Source organism: Chrysemys picta, chromosome 1 (assembly GCF_011386835.1).
Source record: "Chrysemys picta bellii isolate R12L10 chromosome 1, ASM1138683v2, whole genome shotgun sequence".
Classification (NCBI taxonomy): domain Eukaryota; kingdom Metazoa; phylum Chordata; order Testudines; family Emydidae; genus Chrysemys; species Chrysemys picta.
Window position 1 is genome coordinate 154,897,864 of NC_088791.1, and position 27,419 is coordinate 154,925,282.

General features: G+C 45.7%; 1 protein-coding gene across 1 annotated transcript; it reads left to right on the forward strand.

Annotated features, from left to right (window-relative positions):
• The first annotated feature begins 782 nt into the window (after window positions 1-782).
• LOC101932697 (cell surface glycoprotein CD200 receptor 1-A-like) lies at window positions 783-26,406 on the forward strand. The gene is made up of 6 exons (XM_065573702.1): window positions 783-1,095; window positions 17,962-18,273; window positions 20,269-20,508; window positions 21,551-21,653; window positions 23,421-23,472; window positions 24,917-26,406. The coding sequence occupies exons 1-6, from the start codon at window positions 1,008-1,010 to the stop codon at window positions 25,043-25,045; spliced, it is 924 nt and encodes a 307-aa protein (XP_065429774.1). The 5' UTR covers window positions 783-1,007; the 3' UTR covers window positions 25,046-26,406.
• Window positions 26,407-27,419: the final 1,013 nt, after the last annotated feature.

Consider the following 27,419-nt stretch of genomic DNA (forward strand, 5'->3'; position numbering starts at 1 on the left):
CAAAGTCATGGGCCTAACAAAACACATGCCGACCTCTCTGTTCAGTCTGCTTTTAGTTACAACTGTTACTCCCTTTTGGCTGTTATTCTGGATTTTAATTATTTTGTGTTATCCATTTGGCCAGCTAGAAGCCCCGGCACTTCTGTGGGACCAGAAAGTTCTGCATGTGAGATGCTGTCGGCTTATGAGAGAAGTAGCCAACCCTGAAACTGACCTGGAAGGGTCAGTGAGGAAGAGGAGAAACGGGGCCATTGTCCTAGCAAAAAGACAAAAATCTTTCAACCAGGGAGATGGGCCAGAAATTGGTGGGGGAGACAGCTGCCAAGCTGGGAAGGCTAAAGAACTTGTGTCCAAAGTTAAGTAAAAAATAGAAGTCTCCCCCTCCCTCTCTTCACTACACATTCTCTCCTCTGAGGTCTGAGTGGGCCTCATTGTTTAAGAGCAGGATTAAGGCCCTGATCCTAACAGGGACAGAGCACCTCCTGTGGGCAATTATTAAAAGAGGTCATTGTATATAAGGTCTTTTAGAATGGAAGCCCTTCAAGGACTGAACTTTTCTTGTCTGTGGAGCGCTGAGTGCACTGTTATTACTGGATGCTCCAACTCCCCACAATTAATATTCCCTCTCTGACAGTAAGCCCAGGCTTGAAGAATATGCTTCATTTTTACTTAATTCTGAGCTCTGCTGTGGAGTTTATCTTCACACATCAGCACTGTGAGGAGAGCCAATGAACGGAAGGCAGAGCTGCTCAATCTGTTTCCTCAATGTTCGCTTTGGCTCTCAGCACAGGAAGCCTAGTGTCATGAAAAGGCAGAAGAAGGAGCCTCTCCACCTCCAAGGAGCTAATCAGTCAGGAGCAGGCGGAGTTGGGGTGGAGGAGAGGTGGGGAAGTGGAAGAGGGAACAGAGACACTGGCTGGCAAGGACACACTGTCACAGAGGGAAGCTCCCCACATCTGCAGCTGGGCTTACAACAGGATGGATGGAGCAAGTGAGCTGTGTGAGCGATGAAAGCAAAAGCTGACATGAATTGTGTTGGGAAGACTTTTTGTGCCTTCGTTCTGCTCACCGTCGCTGTGGCCATGGTAACAATGGGTAAGTTGGACTTCTCTTTGGGACCAAGCAGCTGCTATGGATAGAGGGAAGGGGAATGTGCTAGGATGTTTCCTTCATGTAAATGCTGTACCTATCAGTGCTGCTTTCATTAAAGGATGCAGTCAATTATGTATTGTTACTGGCATGTTAGACCTACTCTTCATCCGCTGCATCTGCCTGTGATCACCAGGCCTGTTGTCGCTAGGCATGTGCCATGTATCTGGTTTACTTAGCAACTGGGACTGATTCACAGTTAACAACATTATCAGCTGCCAGAAAACTGTTCCCTGTGTCTTTAAATTCCTGTCATCCGAGAGGCTGATTTATTTAACAGACTATAGATCACACAGGGAATGGTGTGTGCAGCCCCATCTGTGAACCCAGAGCCTTAGCCGGGGCAGGGTGTGTGTGTGTGTGTCTCTCTCTCTCTCTCTCCTGAGTTTTGTTAGGAAGGCTGGCGATAGTTCCCATGGGGTAGGGTGGAGGTCGTAAGTTTCATTCTGAGAACTGGTGGGAGATCCTATTAGGGAGTGGCAAGCAGCCCTGAGGATCCATTCTGAGAGCTGGTGGGAGTTTTACCATAAGGAGCACCTGTCAGAGTTTGATCAAAAACAGCTTCTGTGGTGAAATCAGTATCATCTAAGGCTATGCTTCCTAACCTTTTAGGGCAGCTGTCTCAGTTTAATTAGTCTTTTAGCTGCTCCAGCTACTGTCTACCAGCTCCCATTCATTTGTATTTGTAGAGCTCATGATCTTCCAAGCCCCACTCTCGTGAGTGCAAGGCGCATCCCTTGGGCTCACCACAGAAACTCATCACTAAACCAGGGAGAGGCAGTCTCATGCACCAGTCACAAAAGCCTGAAGTGTTAATGCTAAGTACACATACTGGCAATGAGGACCTGGTCTAATGTGCTGAGCTGTTCAAACACAGGCTTCAAAGATAGGTCTCACTTCTCTAGTGCCTTCCACCAGAGGAGTTTAAAACATTTACAACTGTTGTTTAATTCAGCCTCAGCACCCCTGAGAGTTAGGGGTCTCGTCCCCATTTTACAGATGGAAATACTGAGACACAGGAGTGTTAAACAGCTCTCCCAAGGTATAACAGTGATTTCATGGCAGAGTCAGGGGTAAAACCCCAGGGTCTTAAATAGAGCTGGTCAAAAAATGAGGATTTTTTTCTAGAAAAAAATTGACATAAAAGAAAAGAATTCATTTTCACTGAAATTTTCTGAAGAAAATTTTAACTTTCATTTAAAATCCTGAAAACCTCTCAGCCACAACCCAAACCTTCTCAGCCAGAAGGTCTTCGAATTTTTTTTTTTTTTTTTTTTTTTTTGACAAGAAGATGGAATTTTCCATGGAAGGCAGATAAGTTTTTCACAAAAACAATTGTTTAATCAAACCCCCAATTTTCCACAGAAAAACAGGAGACAGAAAATTTCCCAGCAGTGGCTACTCTTGAGTGCTCTGTCCACCAGACCAGGCTGCTTCCCTCCCTGCATAAGTTGAAGGCAGGAGGCTGCCTCAGAGCATGTAGTAAAACCAAGGCAACTCCTCTCCAGTTCCTCCATTCTGGCCTCCACTCCCTCACAGACCACAGGCTTAGTGGCGTAGGTGGGCCCAGTGCACGTACACCCATCATGGACACATCTGTCCCCACACAGTACCAAAGTTATTGGGAGCTCAGAGTCCCAGACAGCTTCTGGGGGCCAGGAGTGGCTGTAAAAATGAAATGATGATATTTGAAAAATTGTGCACTTTACAGGACTCAGCCAGACCTTAACTGCATGAACCTTTTTCTTAAATTTCCTACTGCTGCACTATCAACTCTGCTGCTGCACTAATTTTAGTGACATGGGAAGCACTAGCTTAGACAAGGCGCAGATGGTTTAACAGCTATGGTGTCTAGTCCTTCTCTGAGCTGTGTTAGATCAGTGGTTTTCAAACTGTGGGTCGCGGGTCACGGAATGTAAGACACTGGGTCGAGATGGCTCTGGTCAGCACCACTGACCGGGCCATTAAAAGTCCCGTTGGTCGTGCTACCTGGCTAAGGCAGGCTAGTTCCTACCTGTTCTGACACTGTGCTGCGCCCCGGAAGTGGCCAGCAGCAGGTCCGGCTCCTAGGTGCGGGGTCTCCGGGGTTCCCAGCCAATGGGAGCGGGGGGGGTGTGTGTCTGCGGGCAAGAGCCACGTGGAGCTGCTTGTGTACCTCCGCCTAGGAGCCGGACCCGCTGCTGGCCCCTTCCGGGACACAACACAGTCCATGGTGCCAGGACAGGCTGAAAACCTACCTTAGCACCCCTGCTGCGCCACTGACTGGGAGCCACCTGAGATAAGCCTGCACCCCAACCCCACACACCAACCCTCTGCCCCAGCCCTGAGCCCCCTCCCACACTCTGAACCCCTCATTCCTGGCCCCACCCCACAGCCCACACTCCCACTCCCCAACCCTCTGCCCCAACCCTGAGCCCCTCCCACACCGCTCATCCCCAGTTCCATTGGGTCACGGGCATCAATAATTTTCTTCAACTGGATTGCCAGAAAAAAAGTTTGAAAACCACTGTGTTAGATGACACATCCTTTAAAATGCTGGTGGCCAGGGGAGCTGGAACAGTTTGTATAGTGGGGGTGTTGAGAGCCATTGAACCAAACTGTAAACCCTGTATAGGATGGAAACCACTTCCAGCCACTGGGTGCAGCCACACCTCAGACACTCCTAGTTCCAGCACCTATGTTGGTGACTGGTCTATACTAGTGATTTCACCATTGCAGGCACCAGAGCCGCAGTAGTGGGAAATTGTAAGAAAAGTGACAGTGTAGAGACGGCCTCAGTGACTTTCCTTACTGGGTTAAGCAGTGGAACACCCCAAATGTCTGCATATGAACGTCAAGGGAAGAGTGAGCAGTGAGGGAAGGTGTTCCATGGGGAGTTCCTTTAAGGTTGATGCAGCAAATTTCTATTCCTACTGGCCCACAGGAATTGTCATTCTGGATGAGACCAGTGGTCCGTCTATGCTATTGGCAGTGGCCTGTGACAGTTGGTTCAGAGGCTGCTGCAAGAAACCAACATTGGCATTACAGGGCCTGATTCACCACTGAGTTACTCCAGCTTTACAGACCATAATCGGTGAAATCAGTGGTGTCACACCAGTGTGAAAGTGGAGTAAAACTGTACACTAGCGTAAAAGTGGAGTAACTCCAGTGTGAATGGAGCTCATGGAGCAACTTGCCAATAGTGGGGGTTTATTTGCATACATAGCTTCTAGCTGAACCTTGACTTCAATGAGTGATCTTCTTTCCTTAATACAGATTGTGGATTCTTGTTCTTTGGTGTATGTTTCCCTGCCCCCTCTATCACTTCCTACCTCCTGCAGCCCTGCCATCCTCCCAGTCACCTGCTCTCATTCATATTGGAACTCTACTCCTGATTTAAGATTTCATAGGATGGAGGAAATATTTTGATAAACTGCCTCAGTCTTCATCCCACTCTTGCTTTAGTGCCCCCTTTCTTTATTGCACTGGCACCCTGATGTTTATTTTAACATTGAAAATGTAACACACTAAAGGGGGGGAAACCATTTGATTATTTTTCTTAACCAACCATTTAAATAGTATTCTGTATTTTTTTTAAATCATCTGAGACTTTTTCAGATGATTCCCCCCCCCAACACACACAAATTCTTTAAAGGCAGATCCTGTTTTAGAACTTCAGAGTTGACATTTACATCGTCCTGACCCAGGACCGTTGTGCTTGAATGAGTCTCATTTTGAAACCCCAGCAGTAAGAAGGTTTGAAAATAGCATCCTGACCACATACAATATTGTATTTTCTAACTCTGACATACGAGTGTGAATGTACACACTGTTGAAAACTCACTGCTGTTCTTTTTTGTTTTTGAAGACGTGATCATTTACATGTACAGGGAGATGCAGACCTTGCCTTATATAGTTTACAGTTTAGGGGCCAGATCCTCAGCTGGTGTAAACTTTTAACTCCATTGACTTCAATTCAGGGATGATGATTTACAACCATTGAGGACCAGCCCTTTGTGTTGTGCAGAATGAATGATTCCAACCCGTGACACTACGTTGGGTGTCTGGACGTCAGACCCATGTTAAAGTGGGGCTGCAATCCTTTTTTCTTTTAGGCTGTGTCTATATTAAAACATAGCCAACCTTTCCTAGCCTAGACATGGCCTGAGGGTTGAGTTATGTGCTTCTTACATTGCTGAAGTGTCACTGGAAGACTCCACCCAATAAGTGAGTTTTCAGGGAGGAGCTGAAGAAGAGGAGGAAGATTCTTTGGTGCCCAAGTAGAAAGAGGGAATTCCAGGCGTTTGGGGTGGCACGGAAGAAGGTGTAAAGACAAGAGGAGTGTTTAGGGGTGAGGCTTGGGCAGGTTAAAGGGAACGAGAAGGTAACAGGAAGAAATAAGAGCAGAGAGTTGGGCAGATGCAGATTTGTGTTTAGCCTGGAAAATGAAAACAAGGAGTTTGGATTTACATGTATTAATTAGCATTGTCAGTGTGCTCAGCCCGGTACAGTACATATAGCTGAAGCCATTCCTTGGCCTGGAGAGTTTACAGTCTAATGATACACACATCACAGACAGGCCACGATGAGGAAACCAGAGGTGGGGATGACTTTGTGGGGGATGACTCAGTAATTTATCAGTAATGATGAGAAGAAGCCATCCAGGGTGGGGGAGGGATTCACCCAGAGGAGTGACATGGTAACAGTGGCAGAAGCAGCAGATGATTGCAAGGGAATGAAAGGAGATGCTGGGAAATGAGAAAGCAGGAAGTTTGTGTAATGGAAGCAAGAGATGACTAAATAAACTAGGGTTAGCATGATAGAGATGGGGTGGGGAGCACAGGTTTAGAGAAGTTGTCAGAGAATCAAGAGCCTGGATGTGGAGATGGGAATGGGGAGCTGAAGGTGACACCAAGGTATGAATCCACACTGTCCTTATTTGTGTGTGATTCCCTTCAGCAAGCAACGGAACCCTTATCTCCTATATCTCACAGCTGCAGGGAGATCTACCCAACACACTAACTTGTTTTTTCTACTAGTAGTACATACCTATTCTTACAACTGAAAAGAACAGGCTGGTGTTCAGAAAATAAGTGTGTTTCACAAACACTTTGGGCCACGATCATTCCTGGTGTAACTCCATTCACTGCCATTGAGTTATACCAGGGATCCGTTAAGTTGTCTGTCTTTTATGTTCTCCCATCCCAGCTTTGCTTAATGTCACAGATACACAGTGACAGAGTATAGATACAGATAAAAGACGATACATATTCAGCATTTTACACCTGGCCTCTTTCAAGCAGCAAGTATTGCCCCTTGAATTGCATCATACTGTAACTCATGTAACATTCATTCCGGAATGCAATCAGTCATCTGCTTGTGGTATATCAATTGTGAGTTTGTTATACCACTAATTTGAATATGTTATAATCTGTTGCGTGTGGGGCCATGCACAGAAAAGTTAAAAAGGGTTGTTGCTGCAGGAAATCAGTGTACAATAGGACTATCTCTGAGCAAAATCATCAATCTCTTTAGAGGGCAAAATCTCCTTAAAAGCTTCAGTTTCTTAAAGAGGCTATTAAGGAAATTAAGTAGTCTCAGGGCATGAGATAAAAGTTCAGTCATGGATGTGAAACTGAGTTTCACCAATTTGAAATCTACTCAATATGAAAAGAGTTAAAAGTCTTTTCAGGTTGTACACCTGCCCCCAAGACCCCCTGTGGTTTTACAATCATATTTTCCTATTTTTAAAAATGTTTCTCTCTCCTTTTGCTGTGTGAAAGATTCAAAGAAACAGGAGAAGATGACTAAGTCACTGATTATAGATGAGAAGCAGTGAAACTGACTATACCCAAAGTGCTGTCAAATGCACAACGTAAACAAACGAAAAAAAAGGAGAGAAAAATATTTTTCCCCAATCGCTTTCAGTTACCGTAATCTTAGGTTTCGCACGTGGTAGCTGACAAATTTTCAAGACATACATATGACTTCTAAATTGACTGTATCTGTTTGAAAAAAAAAAAAACCCAAAGGAGGGGAAATGGCCCATTTTAAACAAGAAAAGGTGTAAATAGTGGGGTGCCCTAAAAACCTATATTAGGACCAGTGCTATGTAACCTTGTTTAACATTTAATGACTAGCATATTGTTGAACAGAGAAGTGGTAACATTTAGAGATGGTATAGAAATATTCAGGTGAGTCAAAGTTAGAGAATATTGAGGAACTTGAGAGGTTTGGAGATCAGGGCTTAGATTGGGGTTGGGGAAGTGGCGGTATTCTTCTAAGCTCCACCATAACATAAGCTCCACCCACATGAGCCTCCATAATGAAACACTGCTCACACTTGATTTTGTGTACAAAATATGAATGTGCAGCTCTCTGAGCTGCACTAGATTGGACTTCTTGAGCTTGACTTCCCCTCAATGGGGCCCATATAGGCTCTGCTAAGCTCCTGGGGCTGGGCTCCTTCTGACTGAGCAAAAAAAAAAAAAAAAAAAGTGGTGATATCTCCCAAACGTCACTGACATGTGGCACAAAAATGAGAAATTGCTCACAGTAAGTTATGACCCACTGTCTCCTTTTTTACTCAGGGAATGAAATAGTTAATATTTAAATTATCATCCCTGAGTGAGTGCCTCACTGAGATGAACAGGACACTTCACACCTCTCAGACCCCTTGTTCAAGGCTCTCTGCAGACATCTTTGTATTGATTATACACAGAAAGATAAATCGGTCTGAGGTAAGGTGTGAATTTACACCACAATCGTTATACTGGTATGGCTCCCCATTTGGACACTCACATTCTGAAATAAGAACGTGTTTTTCTGGTGTAATTTAAATCACTTCCAAAATGACAGAACGTAAACTGGGAAAAGTCACCTTTATTCTGTACTAAAAGTGTCTATACAGGGAGTAATACCAGTATACATAGACCAGTATAGTTTTGCCACTCAATTTCCCTGTGTAGACAGGCCCTAAATTCACATTTTTTAAAGCTTTTCTTTGCAACCATATCAGCTATAGACTTACTCTTTTTTCAAATGAAAGCAGAGATTCTGGAAGACCAGATCCCAGCTTCGGAGAGGTGACAGTATGGCATAGGCCTATGGTAGGCACTGGCTGTTTCCAAGCTTTTATCTAAGGATAAAAATGTTTACGGAATATAAACCCTCATGCTTCAGGACATAAAATAATCAATAATTGCCTAGAGGAATCCTCAGCAGCCCCTTTAGAGCTGCTTTAAGGTCCTGGCAGCACAAAGGGACCTTAGCATATCTGCCCCAGCGATGGGTCTGAACCAAAACCACTTCAAATCTGAACATCCCCAACTATAGGAAAAGTTCATGGCTGACAAACTGGGAGGAGAACAAGGCTGAGGACAATTTCCATTTAGAGACAACCATTTATCCTGAAGGATCTCAAAGCATTTAATAAACTATATATACACAGGAATCACTTCACGCAACACTGAAGTATAGCCACCTCTGGGGCAAAAATAGCAAACGGTTAGCAATACCCACTACCACTTCACTACAGTTTGGGACAGAAAGTGAAGAAGAATCCCATATCCAACTGAAACTCTGGGGAGAATTTAGGGATGCAGAATTGGAATCTGGCCAACATCACGCCCTGATAAGCTATAGCACCTTGGGTCTTTTTTGTAGGCCTCTCATCTAAATGTTGACCAGGCCCAATCCTACTTAGCTTGTGAGATATAAGATCTAGCCCCATCCCATTTGAAACTGTCAGAATTTACACTTTGGACTCAGCGTAATGCAACGTTTCGCTCCATTCTGTGATAAGAGGGAGAAGAAATCACCCTCGAGCACTTTTCCTGGTGTTGGATACACACCATTTCCATACTGTGATGATCTGGAGGAGAATAAAGAGGGCTGTAGGCTGGATAAAGGTATCCAAATCCTTTACCAAACCCCACCTTCTCCCTCAGGGTATGTCTACACTTAAAACGCTACAGCAGTGCTGCTGAAGCGCTTCAGTGTAGACACTCACTATGGCGACAGGAGGGGTTCTCTTGTAACTGTAGTTAATCCACCTCACCAAGATGCGATAGCTAGGTCGACCTAGCTCTCTCAACACCAGGGGTTAGGTCGGCATAGCTACGTCTCTTAGGCTACATCTACACTACAGGGGAGAGTCGATTTAAGATACGCAAATTCAGCTACGTGAATAGCGTAGCTGAATTCGACGTATCGCAGCCGACTTACCCCGCTGTGAGGACGGCGGCAAAATCGACCTCTGCGGCTTCCTGTCGACGGCGCTTACTCCCACCTCTGCTGGTGGAGTAAGAGCGTCGATTCGGGGATCGATTGTCGCGTCCCAACGGGACGCGATAAATCGATCCCCAAGAGGTCGATTTCTACCCGCCGATTCAGGCGAGTAGTGTAGACCTAGCCTTAGGGGTGTGGATTTTTCACACCCATGCGACATAACTATGCCAATATAAGTTCCCTGTGTGGACCAGTCCTCAGGTTCTCTCCAGCTCAGAGATGGAACACAACCATCCTGGGGAAAACAAGCCAAGTGTTAGCTGTTTCCTGAGAAACGGTTAATGGGGCTCTGACATTAGATAACGGCCTGTGCTGCTAATAATACTTTGCCTTTCCACAGCAACTTTAATCAGAGGCCTTCAAACCACGTTATTAACATGAATTAATTATACTTCACAATATGCCTCTGAGGTAGACATTACCTCCATTTTATGGATGGGGAAACACAGGCACAAAGCTCATGCTTCTAGCATCATTCATTATATCAGTGGCAGAACTAGGAATAAAGACCCTGATTCATATTTACCCTAAGGCCTCTTTGCCCCACTCTGGCAGTTAAAGACAAAGCACATTATTGTATTTACACCCAATTTAAGGTCCCTACTAGAATGGTGGAAACTGGTCTAGTGGACATGAGGCTCAGGCCCAGAATGTTTTAGACTCCTGCTTAAACTATCCTGCCCAGCTAAAAGCCTTCTCATTAAAACAGGATAAAGGGGAATTCAAAGCCGTCCTACAACTTTGATGTAAACCTAAAAAAGAAGATTTTACACAAACCCAATTCAGCAGCTTTCAAGCTGACTGATGTGGCTTGTGGACTGTGAGTGACTTGTACCTGACTCATTCCTGGCCATTTGTGATAGAAGCTGATAGAAAGGTGTAGCAGAAAGCAGCACCTCCTTCACTTCTTCCTTTCTTGCCCCTGGCAATGGACAGTCACTATGTTGGGGAAACTGTACCATATCCCAGGAGGGTTACTTAAGAGAGGAGGGTCCAGTAGGCCAGTAAACTGGTGTCACACTTATTTGTCAAGAAAGGTGCACAAGAGTGTTACTGTCATGCAGTGAAAGCAGCCCAGCCATTGCAGTCCACTTGCGCTCTTAGATTTGCTTAGTCATGTTTAGATGAGGCCAGTGGAATTAATGACACGGCCTGACGTGCTGATGCGCCTGACAAAGATAAGTCAGGCAAGGAAGCTCTTTGTTCTCCAATTCATTTTAAGAGACTTTCACAAAACTAAAATCAAGAACCCATCATGAGACATTCAGCCTCTCTCGTTTCCTCTTCTGATGACTTTGTCTGAATTAGAAACAACCGCTCCAGAAGAGTCTTCCTGAAATTCAATTACTCAGAACAATTTGCATATATTTAAAAATAAAATGAAACAAAAAACAACAAAACCCCCATCTTGCTCCTAGTGCAGTGTTTGTGTAATCAGAATGCTGTAGTCCATTTAATCAACTGGGCAAAGATTTGTAGAAGTGATTTTTTTTTGTATACATTTAAAAAATCAATACAGAACGGGTACCAGAAAATTATATTATACTTAGGATTTTCATCTTCAAAATACTTTTAAACATGAACTAATTAATCCTAACAGTTCTCCTTAGAGGGGAGGTAAGTATTATCCCCTTTTATCAATAAAGGAGGGACATGGGAAGCCCCAAAGAAATATTTAATCCCTTATGTCCCCCACTGTCACTGATAAAATCTGTGAGAGTTACAGATTTGTTTGTCACTGTCCAGGGCCGCCCAGAGGATTCAGGGGGCCTGGGGCAAAGCAATTTCGGGGGCCCCTTCCATAAAAAAAAGTTGCAATATTATAGAATACTATATTCTCTTGGATGCCCCTGCAGGGCCTGGGGCAAATTGCCCCACTTGCCCCCCCCCCCCTCTGGGCGGCCCTGTCACTGTCTGAGCTGAAGTAACAAGGATCTGTTGTAAGCAGGGTGCAGTTGCAGCTGCATCTGTCCCCAGGACCAGCAGGATGTGGTTTTATCTTGGGAATTTTCTGTTCTGAACCTTAAGGTTATATATTGTGACTCTTCTGCAAACCCTGCAAAAAGGCACAAACACGTAGGTCTGTGTAATCAGGTAAAAATGAACTGAACTGTATTCACTTTGCAAGTTACAAATCATTCCCAAAGGATTTTGGTTTAAGAAAAAGAAAGAAGTGGTCGTAATTAGATAGCTTATCTCTCTGTTTCTTTAACCACAAAAGAGTCCACTTTGAACAGCATTACATGGGATAATGGCAAGAGTTTAGCCATCATGAAAAAGGTGAAGCCAGCTACAGGTTTTTCCCATACGGTCTAATAATAATGACTTAATATAATAAATAATAATACTTGGCACTGACTTAGCTCGTTTGTTCTAAAAAATATCCTTCATGACCACTGATGAATTAAGCCACACAATGTCCTGTGGAGATGAGTATTATCCGCACTTTAAGGCTGTATCTACACTAAGGGACTATAATGGCATAGCTGCGGTGCCATAGCTATACTGGCATAACCCCAGAGGGTAGATGCAGCCTACAGCAATGGAAGGGGGTTTTCCATAGATGTAAGAACACCACCTCCTTGAGCAAAGGTAGCTAAGTCAACGGAAGCATTCTTCTGTCAACGTAGCTGCATCTACACCAGAAGTTAGGTTGGCATAGTGACAGCACTCAAGAATGTGGATTTTTTACACCGCTGAGCGCTGCAGCTATGTGTGTTTAAATTTTGAGTGTAGCCCAGGCCTAAGAGATAGAGAAAGAGAAACATAAAAGGACTAGATTAGAACCCCCAGAGTCATGCCTCCTCATTGTTTGCACGATATCACATTCCCACTCAGCTCTCCATTGCAACAATGCTCACTGTGCATGAAACATCTTTTAGCCATTTTGAACAGATCATGAAGAGGTGGATTGTCAGCAGCCAACTGGGTAGAGACTCATTGTTTCCCCTCTGAGCTAGTGAGCTAATTTGAAAGTTATACTCCTATTTTTCCTTATACAAAGGTTCTCAGGCAAAAAATTCCACCAGATCTGATACTGAGCCCAGCCAAGAAAACAATTCAAGCGCTGGCAAGAAGCAAGATTTCCGGAGCGCACAAAATCCAAACCTCCCTAATAATAGATTCATAGATTCACAGATTCATAGATTCTAGGACTGGAAGGGACCTCGAGAGGTCATCGAATCCAGTCTCCTGCCCTTATGACAGGACCAAATACTGTCTAGACCACCCCTGATAGACATTTATCTAACCTACTCTTAAATATCTCCAGAGATGGAGATTCCACAACCTCCCTAGGCAATTTATTCCAGTGTTTAACCACCCTGACAGTTAGGAACTTTTTCCTAATGTCCAACCTAAACCTCCCTTGCTGCAGTTTAAGCCCATTGCTTCTTGTTCTATCCTTAGAGGCTAAGGTGAACAAGTTTTCTCCCTCCTCCTTATGACACCCTTTTAGGTACCTGAAAACTGCTATCATGTCCCCTCTCAGTATTCTCTTTTCCAAACTAAACAAACCCAATTCTTTCAACCTTCCTTCATAGGTCATGTTCTCAAGACCTTTAATCATTCTTGTTGCTCTTCTCTGGACCCTCTCCAATTTCTCCACATCTTTCTTGAAATGCGGTGCCCAGAACTGGACACAATACTCCAGTTGAGGCCTAACCAGCACAGAGTAAAGCGGAAGAATGACTTCTCGTGTCTTGCTCACAACACACCTGTTAATGCATCCCAGAATGATGTTGGCTTTTTTTGCAACAGCATCACACTGTTGACTCATATTTAGCTTGTGGTCCACCATAACTCCTAGACCCCTTTCTGCCATACTCCTTACTAGACAGTCTATTCCCATTCTGTATGTGTGAAACTGATTGTTCCTTCCTAAGTGAAGCACTTTGCATTTGTCTTTGTTAAACTTCATCCTGTTTACCTCAGACCATTTCTCCAATTTGTCCAGATCATTTTGAATTATGACCTTATCCTCCAAAGCAGCTGTCCCTCCCAGTTTGGTATCATCTGCAAACTTAATAAGCGTACTTTCTATGCCAATATCTAAGTCATTAATGAAGATATTGAACAGAGCCGGTCCCAAAACAGACCCCTGCGGAACCCCATTTGTTATACCTTTCCAGCAGGATTGGGAACCATTCATAACAACTCTCTGAGTACGGTTATCCAGCCAGTTATGCACCCCCATTATAGTAGCCCCATCTAAATTGTATTTGCCTAGTTTATCAATAAGAATATCATGCGAGACCGTATCAAATGCCTTACTAAAGTCTAAGTATACCACATCCACCGCTTCTCCCTTATCCTCAAGACTCGTTATCCTATCAAAGAAAGCTATCAGATTGGTTTGACAGGATTTGTTCTTTACAAATCCATGCTGGCTATTCCCTATAATATAATTCCTGATCGAACGGCTATCACTAAGTAGTGAGGAAAGAGAGAGTGGCCTGGTACCACACAGTACTGGTATAACTCAGAGCACTGAGACATCCATCACCCTGTGAGAGATTGGGAAGGAAAAGTTAACTCTATACTTGGGGCTGAATCCTCTCATCCTGCTCAAAAATCTCATTATTATTAATCATTATTTGTATTATGGTGGCACCTAGATGCCCCGGGTCATGGAGCAGAGCCTCACCATGCTAGGTGTTGGACAAACACAGAAGAAAGAGATGGTCCCTGCCCCAAGAAGTTTACAATCGAAGTGAATAGTTTTGCATAGAGAATCTTCATGGGGTGAGAGAATGGGATCCGCAGGTTTTACGGCTCTATGGGTAGGACTGCAGCCCATGGGCTGTAGCAGCATCAAGGCCTGCTGCATCCCTACTATACAAGGGGTGCGTTTGCAGGGCCGGCTCTGGCTTTTTTGCTGCCCCAGGCAAAAAAGCCTCCTGCCGCCTCCTGGCCCCTGGCGGGGAGCGCAGCAGGGGAGGGCGCCGAGCCCGGACGTGGCCCTGCTCTCCTGGGCCGGCCGGAGCGCTGGGGGAGGGCAGCGAGCCCGGCCGGGGCCCCGCTCTCCCTGGCCGGCCGGAGCGCCGGGGAAGGGCGGAGAGCCCGGACGGGGCTCCGCTCTTCCCGGCAGCCAGAGCGCCGGGGGGAGGGCGGAGTGCCCGGCCGGGGCTCCGCTCTCCCCGGCGGCCAGAGTGCTGCGGGGAGGGCAGCGAGCCTACTGTGGCTCCGCTCTCCCCGGCGGCTGGAGCCGGAGCGCCACGCCGCGCCGCCCCCCTCCAGGTGCCGCCCCAAGCACAAGCTTGGTGGGCTGGTGCCTGGAGCCGGTCCTGGGCGAGCCCGGCCACGGCCCCACTCTTCCCTGCTGGCCGGAGTGCCAGGGAGAGGGCGGCGAGCCCGGCCGCGGCCCTGCTCTCCCCGGCCGGTCAGAGCGCCGGGGGGAGGGTGGCGAGCCTGCCGCAGACCCACTCTCCCTGGGTGAGCGCCGCCCCCGTCCAGGTGCCGCCCCAAGCACATGCTTGGAGGGCGGGTACCTGGAGCCGGCCCTGTGCATTTGGTTAGAGATCCACCTACTAGACTCCTCCTTCCACTGGCATGCCACTAACTCACACCTAAAGCCCTCCAGCCCAGGGGTTAGTGTGCTGCCAATAGCCTCCCAATGCAGGCTTTCCGTGGCACTGTAGAACCACACAAGTTCCTCTGCCTCTCAGGGGTACGCCTCCATCAATGGAAAAATGTGTCCCCAGCTGCTATACGGAAACCAAAAGCATTGGGGAGGGTGAGACATGCCACTGCCCCTGTGCCACCGGGGGTTACACTGTGTCATCTAGTGCTATATAGGTTGGGAATAACCCAGAACGATGGTGATTGTCAGGCCCCTGGAAGATAAACAGAAGTGACCAGGGTTTAAACCTGGGGATTAGAGCCACTTTGTCACAATTTCAGGCTGGAGGGATTCCCTCTTTCATGTAGGTGGGGTAGGTCATCAACTCAGTGTCCTCATATTAGCCCCCCGTCAGCAAAGAATCATAGAACCATTGGGTTAGAAGGGACCTCAAGGGTCAGCTAGTCTAACCCCCTGCCAAGATGCAGCATTTGGTGTGTCTCAACCATTCAAGATAGCTGGCCATCCAGCCTCCTTTGGAAAACCTCCAGTGAAGGAGTTTCCACGACCTCCTTAGGTCTTGTGAATAGTTCCACTGAAGGTCAGTGGAACCACTCCAGTTTAAAGCTAAGCGTGTGCTTAAAGGATTAGCTGAGTCAGGGCCATTGTGAAAAGGACTGAACCCCCACATTTATACGTCACTGTGTCACATTTGGTAGTAGCACGGAGTGCAGTGCCAAACGGCAAGTGCAATTCAGCATTCCCAGGTGACCTCAAACAAGCAATTATGTCTCACTGCAGCCATGCACCTCGTCCCCTGGTTCTCTGTGCTTGCCAATCAGAGGCTCTCCCCACTCCATCGCACCCCAAGCAGAAGAGGCCATGTGGTTAAGAGCCTGACCACAGAAGCACATGAGATGGTCACCAAGGCAGACAGAGAAGTGGAGTTCACTCCCCTACACCGTCTCTAAGGCCTTGTCTACACCGGCATTTTCCAGGAAATCTCCTCATGTCGCATTGCCACCATTGCAGTTCTGTCGGTGATAGCAACAGCAAGAGTGTTAGTGTAGAGCAGCCATCAGTGTTTGGACTTCCAGACAGTCTAGACTTGAGCTGAGTGACTAAATGGGTTTTTCAGTTCAGTGGCTGAACTGAAAAATAAAAAGTAAAATTCTGTTTGTTTCAAACCCCCAACTGATTTTTTTTCCTCATCAAAACGAAAAAAATGAAAAAAATAAATGGTGTGAGTCAAAAACTAAACAGTTCATTTCTAAACGAAATGTCAAAACAAAACATTTAGACTTTTTTGAAAAAAAAAATATCATTTTTCATTTGGCCAAAACTATTTGACACAAATTCACAAATAATGTTGGTTGCTTGGCAACCACATTTTCCAGCAAATTTAGTATTTAACAAACAAAGTTTGCCAGGCTCTCGTCTCTTCCTGTTCTGACCAGGGTTAAATGACATGGTGGCAAAAATATGCCTATGGCCTATCTGCACTAGTGCTCACACCATGTCACTACTGGCAATAGTAAGAAATTTCCCAAGAAAAGATGTAGATTAGATAAGACCTAAATATTGTGTAGCTCACTGAGGACCCAGAATAAAAGTTTCATCTTCTGTAATGCAGTAAATGCATCCAGAAAAGTAATTCTAGGGACCAAATAGGTTGAAATTGTCCTTTTAATCAGTGTTGACGTTTCTGTGATAGACTTATGTGGACATAATATTTATAGTCTAATACATTTGATGTTACTTGGTGATGCTGATGATTCAGCCATGAAAATAAGTTGTACTGGACTTCATATGGATTTTATATCCAGAATAGAAACTCTAAAAGGAGATGGGGGGGAGGGGAGTTCCCTATTTGTTCTCAGCAATCTCAGGACAAATTTGCTCAGCTTAGCAGTCATAGGATTTTTCTAACTGCCAACTCCACAAATTTCACCTGGGATCTGAAAATGCAGCTGGGTTCTTTGTTCCTCTTCCTCCACCATCAATAGTAAAGACTATTTCACTGGAACTTAATTGAGAGTTTTGTCAATGCTCAGTGAGGCAGAATAGACCCCAGCTCGCTCTCCTGTGTCTGTATGGGCTTTGCAGGCCTAACAGGACTACAAACTCGTTCTTATCAGAGAAGTGACCTGATAAATATCAAATACAAACATTCAAATTTGGTTTTCAATAACATCAATGTAAATCTGGCATAATGCCACTAAAATCAAAGGACCTAATTCAGATTTACTCCAGTGTAGCAGGGCACAATTTGGCCTTGGGAGGGTAGAGGAGGAAAGATATGTTGAATAGAAACTATTTTCAAAGTTGGACTGTTTTTCCAGGATAACTGCATCTACACTAGGGCTTACACTGGCATAGCTATATTGGTAAAAAATAATCACACCCCTATCTGACACAGCTACCCTGGTATAGTTTTACGTGTAGACCAGTCCTTAGCATACAGCTCCTGCAAGAATTTTCTAATTCTGCTGAGTTCCAGCTTTTCCAAGGTGGTAGCTTAACTCCTATTGTGGATGGAGCAGCAGGAAGTGGCTCAGAAATGTCTAACTTCTCCTGATTTGTGCTTACACCAAGGGCAGTACAGAACAGTTGCACTGCTAATGTTACTCCTCCCCATCATTCATTTGCCTCACAATTGCTGCCAAAGCAAGAAGAAAAAAAGAAAGTTACCCCAGGAGCTCCTCCAGTATGGCTGTGCCCTGCATCTCCACTCTGCAATAACATCTTTATACTGAAACTTGGCAGAGATTGCAGTAGGGAGCAGGTTCTATGGCGTATGGGAGCAGAGAGGTTAATCCTATGGACTGGTGGCAAAAAGCTATGGATGCAAGAAGATGGGTCTAGTACCTGCAAAGGTGGGATCTTACTATGGAATATTATATAATACTAGAGATGTTACCCCAGAGATCCAAGGTTATAATGTGACCTTTTCAAGTGTCCTTCTCTTCCTGCATCTTTTCTAGATGACAGAGTATCTGAAATAGCTGGTTCCAGCATTAATCTGAACTGTAATAACGTTTCAATGGTGGATCTGGTATCAGTAGTATGGAAGATAAGACCAAGGACTGGAAATCACTGCGAACTGGCATACAGACGTGATCTGAACAAGACAAACAGAACAAACTGCAGTGAGAGAATGGATTGGAAATATAGTCCTGAAACTGATAGTGCACTTCAGATACGGCAAGTGACACTCACAGATGAGGGATGTTATAGCTGTGAAACTTCAACCAGCGATGGAACTTTCAATCAAACCTACACTCTGACTGTATTAAGTAAGTAACAGTTTCAGATGTTCTTAATTGTCTGCACAATCAGATTCATGCCTAACACATAAACCTCCCCTCCTCTTAGAAAGTTGAGAATATAGGCTCAGAGAACTCCAAGAACTAAGGAGTTTAGCATGTCTGCTGGGTTAATCCCCTTACGTGAATTCATTCTGGTCTCTCCTCGCATCCAACTTCTTCACATTCTGGTCCTCCTTTCCCTCCATAAACCTTTCTCCTGGTTTCTATGGCTGGAAAATTGGCCATGAGCTATTTTTCTACGTGATGTTAACATCAATCTTTGGCTATTTGGTAGAGGGGCTTCTGTACAAACACCCCTAGCCCAAGCCATCCCCCCAGGAAACTGCTTTTCAAAAGTTAATTTAGGCCCAGATCCTGACAAGTATTTAGATTCCCAACTTCCACTGATTTCAATGGATCTTAGGAGCCTAAATACCTTTGAGGATCTGAGCCGTCGTGCTTGTGAGAAATTCCAGCATGACAATTTTGGAGACTGAAATCCTCTCTCCACAGAACATGTATAGCAAACAAGTCAATGCACCTTTAACCCTACTTAGTGAGGCCCCTTTTAGGAATAATGATAGTTCAGTCCCCCCGTGTTCAATTGTTCTTTGGTCTCTCTTCTGAGACTGGATGCCCATTGGCGAGTGTAAACCAAGTCTGTTAGCACCAGGACTGAGGTCAGCTCGGTTCACTACAGCAGATAGTAATGACTTTCAATTACTGCAAACCTGATCTGGTTTAGAACTGATGAGCTACAAGTAAAAGGCTAATAGAGCCTATTACCAACCCCCTGGGACATCCAGTTCTTCCTATCCTATTCCTGTAACATTTCTGCCTCAAGCATAAAGAGACTATTTGCTAGGAACATCATTAGTGCATTAGGGTGACCAGATGTCCCGATTTTGTAGGGACAGTCCTGATTTTGGGGGCTTTTTCTTATATAGGCGCCTATTACCCCCCAACCCCTGTCCCGATTTTTCACATTTGCTGTCTGGTCACCCTATTAGTGCATTAGCTTGTGCACAACAAAGGAGAATGACCGTGGTGACCCACCTGACACAAGGGCAGTAACTAGATCAGAATACTGAAAGTTGCCCAGGTAATTTTGGAAAGACTATATCAAATGATATAACCATAAGAATTTACTACTGCAAAATTAACTAAAACAGAGAGGGGAAAAGAGACAAAGACACACCAAGGATAAGAAATATACGCACACCCCTGTGTTAACTACTGCCGGGGATCAGCAGCAGATGACACAAAATGTAGATCAGGATCCAGAGCTGAACTTTTTGGATATGGGGTTTTGGATTCAGGCCCATTTCTACACAGCATCCCTGAGAAACTGACATGAGTAGGTGAGATTGTTAGGAGTCATGACGACAAGACAATGCAGTAGAACCTGGGTGATAGATGAGCTCCTGATCCCAGCCATTTGCTTTGTGGGGTGGAGCTGGGAAACTTGGTCAGTCAAAACAGTTAAAGGAAAGGGCCTACAGGAATGCACCTTTCTTACTGTAGTTCCCAGCCGTCCTCCTCTCGGCTGTTTTTCCTAGTTCCCACTTTAGCCCTCAACATTCTCTGAAGTGATACAGGTTCTTTTCTTTTGTTTATGTTCCAACTTGACAGCAGAGGATGTCTGAGAGCTTATATGTCTCTAACTGAACTAGGATAAATTGCCATGTGAGGAGAGGGTACTTCATTTCCCCAAAGCCGTGTCTCGGGATTTTATCTATGGTAGTCCAAATGGTACACCTAAAGTTTTCATTCACCCTCTCATCCAAGGGATACCCCTATTTCAAGAGCTGTAAGGACTCCATGTTATCTATTTTGTCATAGCAGGTGTTTGCTATTTATTGCAATACTGTCTTCACTCCCATTCTCCTCTTTCTGCTATTTTCTTGTATAGGAATGAGGAAAGTTGCCATTCCACGCGCAGCAAACTAACTTCAACTCTTTCCCCTTTCTCCTGTCCTGCAGTCCCTCCTGTGGTGACCTTGACCTGTGACAGTAACGGGACCGCTGTGTGCAAGGCAGCTGCAGGGAAACCAGCTGCACAGGTCTCTTGGGACCCAAACGGAGATCCCAGGACCGAGCTTGAAAATCACACAGATGGGACAGTGACTGTGCTCAGTATATACAGCCCTAGAGAGACCAGTATAACCTGCCTGGTCTCTCATCCGGCTTGGAACACGAGCCAATCCAAGGAATGCCCATCAGGTAAGAACACATCTCTTTTCTCTATTTAGTCTTCATTCATAACTGATAAACTACGTGCTCCTCTGTTCACCAGCTCCAACAAATATTAGTGAGACTGGTGAGGGTGTGGCAGGGACCATGCGAATTCAGCCGACCATTCCAGTTTGCGTCATAAAATGTCTAGAGAGGGAAATCTATAAAGGCTGCAGAAATACTCTCTACAATTTAAGACCGAAGTGCGCCCTTTTTCTTATCTTCTTTCCATACAAATGTCTAACCTGGGGGACTGGGTCGGTTAGGGGACTGTTCAATGGCTATGGAGCCTTTCACGGTGATGTCCCCAGGTCACATTTGGCCCAGCTTGGTAGTGACCAAGAGTCAGTGACATGTGTGATATCATGACTTGGGCCATAAAGACTCAAGTACCCTACTCCCTCTAGGCCAGGGTTATGGTACTTTATTGGGAGTGGGGAGGCATTGATGGGACTGGAGTCACAATTGTCACTTGCTTGTATGGACAAGACGTTCAACTGAAAGAGAAGCATAAACAAAATTTGTTGGGATGCAAATACAAATCCTGCCACCAGGACTGTGAAAGGAGAAGGGGAGGAGAGCCCATTCTAGTGTCTGGGCACCTGAAAATGGGTTACAGTCTCATAATCTGAACAGTAAATGGCTGTTGTCTGGACTGTTTTATTTATTTTCCTTGCTCTTTTGCTCTGAAGTCATATAGGAGTTAGCTTGAATGGTGAGATATGCAGAGTCCTTCAGAGCAATATGATCTAGTAGTTATAGTGCATGATTGGCCATTGGGAGATATGGGTTTCGTTTCCAGATTGAAATCTCCAGGCATGACCTTGGACAAGCTATTTAACCTTTTTGCCTCAGTTTCCCCTTCTGTCAAGTGGGGATACTATTTATTTTACAGGCAGGCTGTGAGGTTTAATTAATGTTTAAAGTACCTTGTGATCCTCAGGTGGACACAATAAAGGAATTGATCAGTGAGGAAATAACTGAAATGGTGATTCTCCCTATTTAGAAAATCATGATTCTCTCTTATTAGACAATGGAAACATGTTTCTTCAGTATTTCGCCATCTCTGCTGGTCTCCTGGGCATCCTCTTCATTCTGGCTTTAATTTTCCTCTGTAAACTCCACCATGGCAGGTATGTATGATATGTCACTAAGGCAGGTATGTATGATTGTCTAGAGCTGAGCGGAAACTTTAGGTGTTATTTGATATCACATCAGATGACATCCAAGCATCTCTGATTCTGTTACATTCACACAGAATGTGGCATGATGCGGCACAAAGAGGCACAATGTATCTAAGTGAATGATACACTGGTGGAGGGGGTGGGCATGGGACACATAAGATGCCACCCCCTGTGTCCAGGGAAGCTTCCTGTCAGTACGGAGAGCTGGCAAAGTAAAAGTTGTTCTCTACATACTACAGAATCTCTCAATCTGCTTCTTTGAGTCAGCACTTTCAGGGATCGGTTTCCCTACCAAACAGAGGTCACCAAGCTCTGGAGGACTGTCCTGTCAGAAGGTTAATAAAGCTGAATCAAGCAGCAGAATCTTTATTCCTTTGTTGCGTGAGGGACGCTGCTGGCTGGAGCTGCACTTCAGTTCCATCAGACCTTGCTTAAACGCGTGAGAGGGATGCAGTTCCAGGGTAAAGCAGCAGGGAGCATTGTATTTAAATATAGATAATTTGTAACTGGGATGTTCTTTCCTGGTGTCAGTGGTATTCCAGGAGAACCCCTCACTCAGGTCCTATCCCCCCCTAGTCCAAGCTCCAACTGCTTAGCCTCATGTCCTCCTCTTCCCTCAGAAGGGGATTAGTTAATGTAGAGTAAAGCTTACTCAGGGCCAGGGCCGGCTCTGGCTTTTTTGCTGCCCTAGGCAAAAAAGCCACCCGCTGCCGCCCCCCCCCCAGCGCGGCAGGAGAGGGTGCCAGAGCACCAGGGGGAGGGCAGCGAGCCCAGCCGGGGCTCTCTGCTCTCCCCGGTGGCCAGAGCGCCGGGAGCAGGGCGGCGAGCCCGGCCGGGGCTCTCCGCTCTCCCCGGTGGCCAGAGCGCTGCGGGGAGGGCGGTGAGCCCGGCCGGGGCTCTCCGCTCTCCCTGACCGGCCGGAGCGCCAGCGGGAGGGCGGCGAGCCCGCCGCGGCTCTCCGCTCTCCTCGACCGGCCGGAGCGCCGGGGGGAGGGCGGCGAGCCTGGCTGCGGCTCTCCGCTCTCCCCGACCGGCCGGAGCGCTGGGGGGAGGGCGGCGAGCCCGGCCAGGGCCCCGCCGAGCCGCCCCCTCCAGGAGCCGCCCCAAGCACATGCTTGGTGGGCTGGTGCCTGGAGCCGGCCCTGCTCAGGGCAAAGCTCTTATCCATCCAGAGGACCTTGCATCTGCTATTCTGCTCTCCCAATAGGCTCGGGGCTCCCGTAGGCAGGAGTAGGGACTTCACAAATGTATTGTGAGGAGATCAAAACATCAGAGTCAAGAGCAGTGGTTCTCAAACTTTCGTATTGGTGGCCCCTTTCACACAGCAAGCCTCTGAGTGCGACCCCCCTTATAAATTAAAAACCCTTTTTTATATTTAACTCTATTATAAATGCTGGCGGGGAAGTGGGGTTTGGGGGTGGAGGCTGACAGCTCGCAACCCCCCATGTAATAACTTCGCAACCCCAAGGGTCACGACCCCCAGTTTGAGAACCCTCAGTCAAGAGCCACCCAGTGAAGGATCTAAGAGATGACATTTAGCCTCCTTATTGATGACTTGAGGAAGACAGGGTTCATTAGTTGTGGATTACAGACTCGCTCAAAACCAGGGCCCTCCTGTTCCAAGATGTGTGGTCTCAGTGGCCCAACCTAACAATGAAGGTAGAATTTGTTATACTTTTTTTTTCCTGTCTTTTTTTCCTCTTTTCCCTTCCACAGAATTTGTTATAAGTCCAAAATCCCTGAGTCTGCTCCCACACACAACGTGCAGGTAAGGAAGAGGATGTAAGTCAAGATGTCAGTAAATCTGAGATGTGCTGCCAAAGTAACTCAGAAAAGTTTTATATTTTAAGGGAAGCTGTCAGATTTTGGCTCTTGCTGCTTTCTGCAAGTGCAATTGTGTTCCGCAAACTGTCACTTGACACAAAGCAGGACAGAGTCCATCTGCGCTCCGAATATCAAGATTCAGACTTGTAACATGTGCCTGTAGCGCACTGCCACAGTCAAGACTTAAACTAGCGTTCTTGTGATTCAAAAAGCAGCAGCTCTGACAATTCTCCCTGATCGTGCCAGGAAGAGCTGTGCTGAGTATAGCTGTGATACACCTAGTGGTTTTACAGTAAAGTGGCTGGGGGAGGAGGTTGTTTTGAAAGTTTTTCTTATTGCTCTAAATGAGAAACAACTTTTTTTAAAATTTACAAAAGGAAAGATGTCATGTAACAAAATGGACTGTGAATCTGGAAAAGGCACCAAGTTCTGAATGGCCAGAACTGTAATTTACATACCCTTTAAGGCTCCTTTATGGCCAGAGCAGTGTAAAGAGTCCTTAGCGAAAATGAGAGCCAGACCCACACTTTAACAATAGTTAACTCTATGTGATCAAATCATGTTACAATACAGATGAGCTGACCTAAGGACAGGAAAGGGAAGACGGGTCAGTGGTTGGAGCGCTAGCCACGGGCTCTAGTGAGCTAAGGTCAATCATTTGTCTACCCAGACTTCCTGTGGTGACTTTGAGCAAGTCACCTGGGCCCAGATTTGTAAAGGTATTTAGGCATTTCTGCTCTCAGCGTTGCAACATCTAACTGATTGAGGAGCCCAAGTCTCATTTTCAAAAGGCATTTGGGCATTTAGGAGCCTAAATACAATTGATTGTTTTTGCTGCCACGTCATGAAATCCTCATTAGCATAGATTGGAACTTAATCTTATTTTGCAGTTTTAGCCTGGGTTATTATTATTTATTACTGGTTTACAATAGAACCTCTAGGCACCAACTGAGATCAGGGCCCCATTTTGCTCAGTATTGTACAAAGACATAGTGAGAGGCCGTCCCCAAAGATCTTATAGTCCAAATAGGTAAGAGACAGAGCATTGATGAGAAAACAGAGGTGAAGTAAATGTCTCCAGTTCACTTAGCAGGTCAGTGACAGAACCAGGCACCGATCCCAGTTTTGAGCCCCATTCCGCTGTGCTAGGTACTAGACCATGCTGCCTCTTGATGGCTCTATCTGTAAGGCAGACATGCCATCAACTGTTTCCATAGCATCAGCCGGTGATCATTCAGATATCCGTGGAGCCCTGCTCCCTGTATTTCTTACATTTAGGGGAGGGGAAACGTTGTTGCTCAGTTCACACTTTTTAAGAGTCCAGAAAGAACTTTATTTCCAAACGAATCCAGTCCTGGTGCTCATGATTATTGCCTTTGATTTACTAGGATAGTATTGAGCAGCAGGAGTTGGAGCCCTACGCCAGCTATGTGCAGAAGGAAAACATGATCTACAACACAGTGTATGAAGTAACAGTGAGTGAAGACCTCCCACCACGGCTCCAGTCAGCAACGTGAGAATCCAGCTGGGCCCGACTCACCACCTGTGTGAAGAAGGGGAACAGGTTGCAGGGAAGATTAATGATACTGGATTCCTTCCAGAAGAGGATCTCCATCACCAAACGCTTTCTTCATGGGAAGCAAGGATCTGCATAGCCACTGGGTGCCTCCAAACATATCTGCCTGCTGATCAATTCCTCTTGTTTCCTCTTTCCCTTTTTGTCACCCCCGCCCCCATCCTGGGAATTGAGTAGCACTGTGAAGGACGGAGTGACCTGCTGCCATTGGTTTCACCATGGACAGCTCTTGTGCTCACAGGTCCCCACTGGCTGCCCTGACTTCAGCAATCCAAAAATCTGACATTCAGTTTTGGACATTAGTTCTGTGTCACTTTGTGAGGGGGAGGAGGAGTGAAACACCCACTGACCAAGTCTACTGTAATAATAAGGGCATTGGTTACTAGATGAGAGATCAGCTGGAATGGGAGATCAGCTGAGTATCTCCTTATCCTCCCAATCCTGAGAAGAAACACTCTCTATTGAGGAGGTCCATTTTGTAGGAGGATGGTTCACAGACATGCTGAATAACTTGTCAGGTCCCCCATTGAACACAAAATGTTTTCTATAATCTGTACTAAGTTACAAGTCATTCTCAGGAGTCTTCCCCTGGTGGAATCTCCTCCTTCAGGGAGCACAGGCATTAACATACTGCAATAGCATAGTGGTCCAGCCACTCCATTAATCTGTTTCTAACAGTGGCCAATGCTAAATGTTTCAGGAAAAGAAGCAAAACATCAATAATGCGTCTACTGGGATTGTGCAATAATGGACCAAGCCAGGGTAATTTCTCCCTGACCTCAGCTGGTACTCAATTTATCTTGAAGCATAAGGCTTGTTGGCCCTTGTAATATTTATTTTAGCTAATGTTAATTGCAGAAGAGGGTTTTGAAACCTTTCATTGAATCTTATTAAGCTATTTTGTCTAAGTATAATTGCAGCACAAGCTTAATTTACTTCATATAAAAATGAGTTTATCCATTTCAAACATGTTATCTTTTAATTTCATCAAAGGGCTTCTTGTCCATGTGTTATTGACAGAGATAAATAGGACAAGGCAGTTGTCCTCTCTGCCAGTGTTTCTCAACCTTATTGGGTGGGTGAGCCCTTAATTGAAATAAAAAAATGTAATGACCTCTTTTCTTTACTATAACAGTAAGAGTAAAAAAAATGTATTTATGCTAAGCCTGTATGATCTGTTTGCTTGTACTCACTGAGAGGTTGACAGAGGCCACCTGACCTTGAAGGGGAAGGGTGTGCAGGCCATGGGGATGGGAGGGTAAAATTTTCTTTGATTTAGGCTGTAATACAATTTTCAACATCTCGTGATCCCCTGATAGCCTTTTGTGACCCTCCCGGTTGAGAAAAAACACGGCTCTCTATTGGTCTCCTTTCCAAGCTGCTGTAAATAGCCCTTGACTCAAACCTTTCCTCCTATGGAAGAGCTACCCCACTCCTCAATCTCCTAAACACACCTGTTGCCCTTCTCCATTTCTGACGTGTCCTTTTTGCATGGAGGTGGCCAGAGCTGGACACTGAATTCAAGGTGAGGAAGTACCTTGGCTTGGAATTTCCCAGGAACCTAAAGGCGTTTAGCACCCAACTCCCAATGGATTGCAATGGGACATGGCCACCAAACTCCTCTGGGCTTCTTTGAAAGTCCCAATCATCATAGAAGTGACATTGTCATAACAATCTCTGTTGCTGTCTTAATATATCCAGAGATCCATTCCCTTTTTGCCCACCCCTGGGTGTTGAGCAGTCACCCTCACTGCATTGTCAACAAGACCGATTTTTTTCCCTTGAGCCTATAGCTGTTGTAGATCAGAGCCCAGCAGTGTATAGCAGATTGCCTCTTTCAGTGTACACTACCTTGCATGTGTCTAAATTGGATTCCACGTGCCAGCCTGTTGCCCAGTTACCTAGTTTTGTTAGGCCTTTCAGGAGTTATTCATATGCCTTGATCTGCTTGACTAAGTCAATTTAATTTTTTCCAGGCCCAGTCTCTTGCTGCTATTAAACAGTCTGGTTTTTCTCACTCTTTCTGGCTGTAGGTTACATAGACTATCCCTTCTTTGCACAAAAGCCACATCTCCCACAACACCAGAGAGCTTAGGTCAGGGAGTCCCACCGGTTGCTTCTGCAGAAGTCAGCACTTTGCATCCTGACTTGAGGGCTAACCACATCCCTCTGGGCCTCATGCTGTGTTAGCCAGCACAGCAACTTGTCCCCCCTCTGTAGAGCTAGATAGGAATGCTGCCCTGTAGCTGCATGATTGTTTAACCCAGGCCAGGACTTAGCCAGACCTTGTATGGTAAATTGTACAGCGCAGGCTC